This window comes from Numida meleagris, unplaced genomic scaffold, assembly GCF_002078875.1.
Source record: "Numida meleagris isolate 19003 breed g44 Domestic line unplaced genomic scaffold, NumMel1.0 unplaced_Scaffold244, whole genome shotgun sequence".
In the NCBI taxonomy this organism is placed as follows: domain Eukaryota; kingdom Metazoa; phylum Chordata; class Aves; order Galliformes; family Numididae; genus Numida; species Numida meleagris.
Window position 1 is genome coordinate 445,040 of NW_018364243.1, and position 1,473 is coordinate 446,512.

The following is a 1,473-nucleotide window of genomic DNA, read 5'->3' on the forward strand; positions in this document are numbered from 1 at the left end:
AAAAAAAAAAAAAAAAAAGGCAACTTCACGGCCGCCCCTCGTACTTGTTCTGCTGTGAGCGCCTACGAGGGGTGTGCCTTCGGGAAAATGCATACAAATCTGCCATTGATTTTCATAATGTTTCTGCGGTGTTTGAAAACCAATCGTTTGAACCTCTGAGATCTTACCTAAGTGAACCACTCCTACGCATCTAAGTGCTCCAAACTGATATATGACAATATCTACTTTGGATCACGTGTTCCTCCGGAGCGACTAAGACGGATCGCGCGTCATCTCGCCTTCCCAAATTTTTTCCCCTCCGCACATCGGATCCAAAACATCTATCTATAGGAGCGAGAAAAGGAGAAAGATGTTTAACTCAGTGAATCTGGGCAACTTCTGCTCCCAGTCGCGTAAAGAGAGGAGCGCTGAGTTTGGAGAGCGGGCGGGTTGCGCTTCCAACCTCTACCTCCCCAGCTGTACCTATTACGTCCCCGAATTTTCAACTGTGTCATCTTTCCTGCCACAGGCCCCCTCTCGCCAAATCTCCTACCCGTACTCCACCAACCTCTCGCAGCCCGTGCGAGAGGTCTCCTATGGTCTAGACCCCTCCAGTAAATGGCACCATAGAAGCAATTACGCGTCGTGTTATTCCGCAGAAGATCTGATGCATAGAGAGTGCATCCCGCCTTCCACCATGACCGAAATGCTAATGAAAAACGAGAGCGCGTACAGCCACCACCACCCCAGCTCCAACCACCCGGCACCGACGGGATTCTACGGCGGCATGAACAAAAACACGGTCCTGCCCCAAGGCTTCGACCGCTTCTTCGAAAACGCGTATTGCGGGGCGGAAAACCCGACCGAGAGCTGCGGGCAGAAGGGAGAGGGCAAAGGGGAGGCTGAGCCCCAGAGCCACGCGCTGTCATCCCGCGGAGAGACGGGGATGGACCCGGAAGACGAAGAGGAGAACACAACTCCCGGCTCTTCAGCCTCGTCCTCCTCTGTCAACAAGGAAGGAAGCAAAAGCAGCAATTCGAGTAGGTAGAGCAGTAAACGGAAAGGTTAAGGGACTAGCCCGTGTGTTTTGTCGGTCAAATTTTATGTGGAGTTTTATAAGCATTCAAAGGATTTTATTATAACCTACAAAGCTCTTTCTTCCAACGAGAAGAATTTTTACGATGGGAAAAGCTCTTTGGAAAAAAAAAAAAATAAAAAAAAAATGGAGATGTTAGGCAGCAGACACAGCATCTCAGAGTCTGTGAAATTTTAAAAGCACGCCGTCGTGACAAATATTAACTTTGATCATGAACTTACATGAGCATTTTAAAAGGATTTGGTCCCGGGTTGCGGAGGGTAAAAGGCAATTGGGCAGAACACTGCTCCGCTGCCTGCGCTTTCTTGTAGGCGCTGAGATGCGTGCGGTGCGTGGCTTTATTTTTCTTTTCTTTTATTTTAAATATCTATACGATTCTCATCTCTCTCTCTCTCTCT

The 1,473-nt window shown here is 48.7% G+C and overlaps 1 protein-coding gene across 1 annotated transcript in view; it reads left to right on the plus strand.

The window, feature by feature from the left end:
- The first annotated feature begins 349 nt into the window (after nt 1-349).
- The window catches only part of HOXC11 (homeobox C11), a 6,027-nt gene continuing 4,903 nt past the window's right edge, over nt 350-1,473 (plus strand). Inside the window, exon 1 of the mRNA XM_021382482.1 lies at nt 350-1,019. Coding sequence (XP_021238157.1) covers nt 350-1,019 — 670 coding nt within the window. The remainder of the gene's footprint in view (nt 1,020-1,473) is intronic.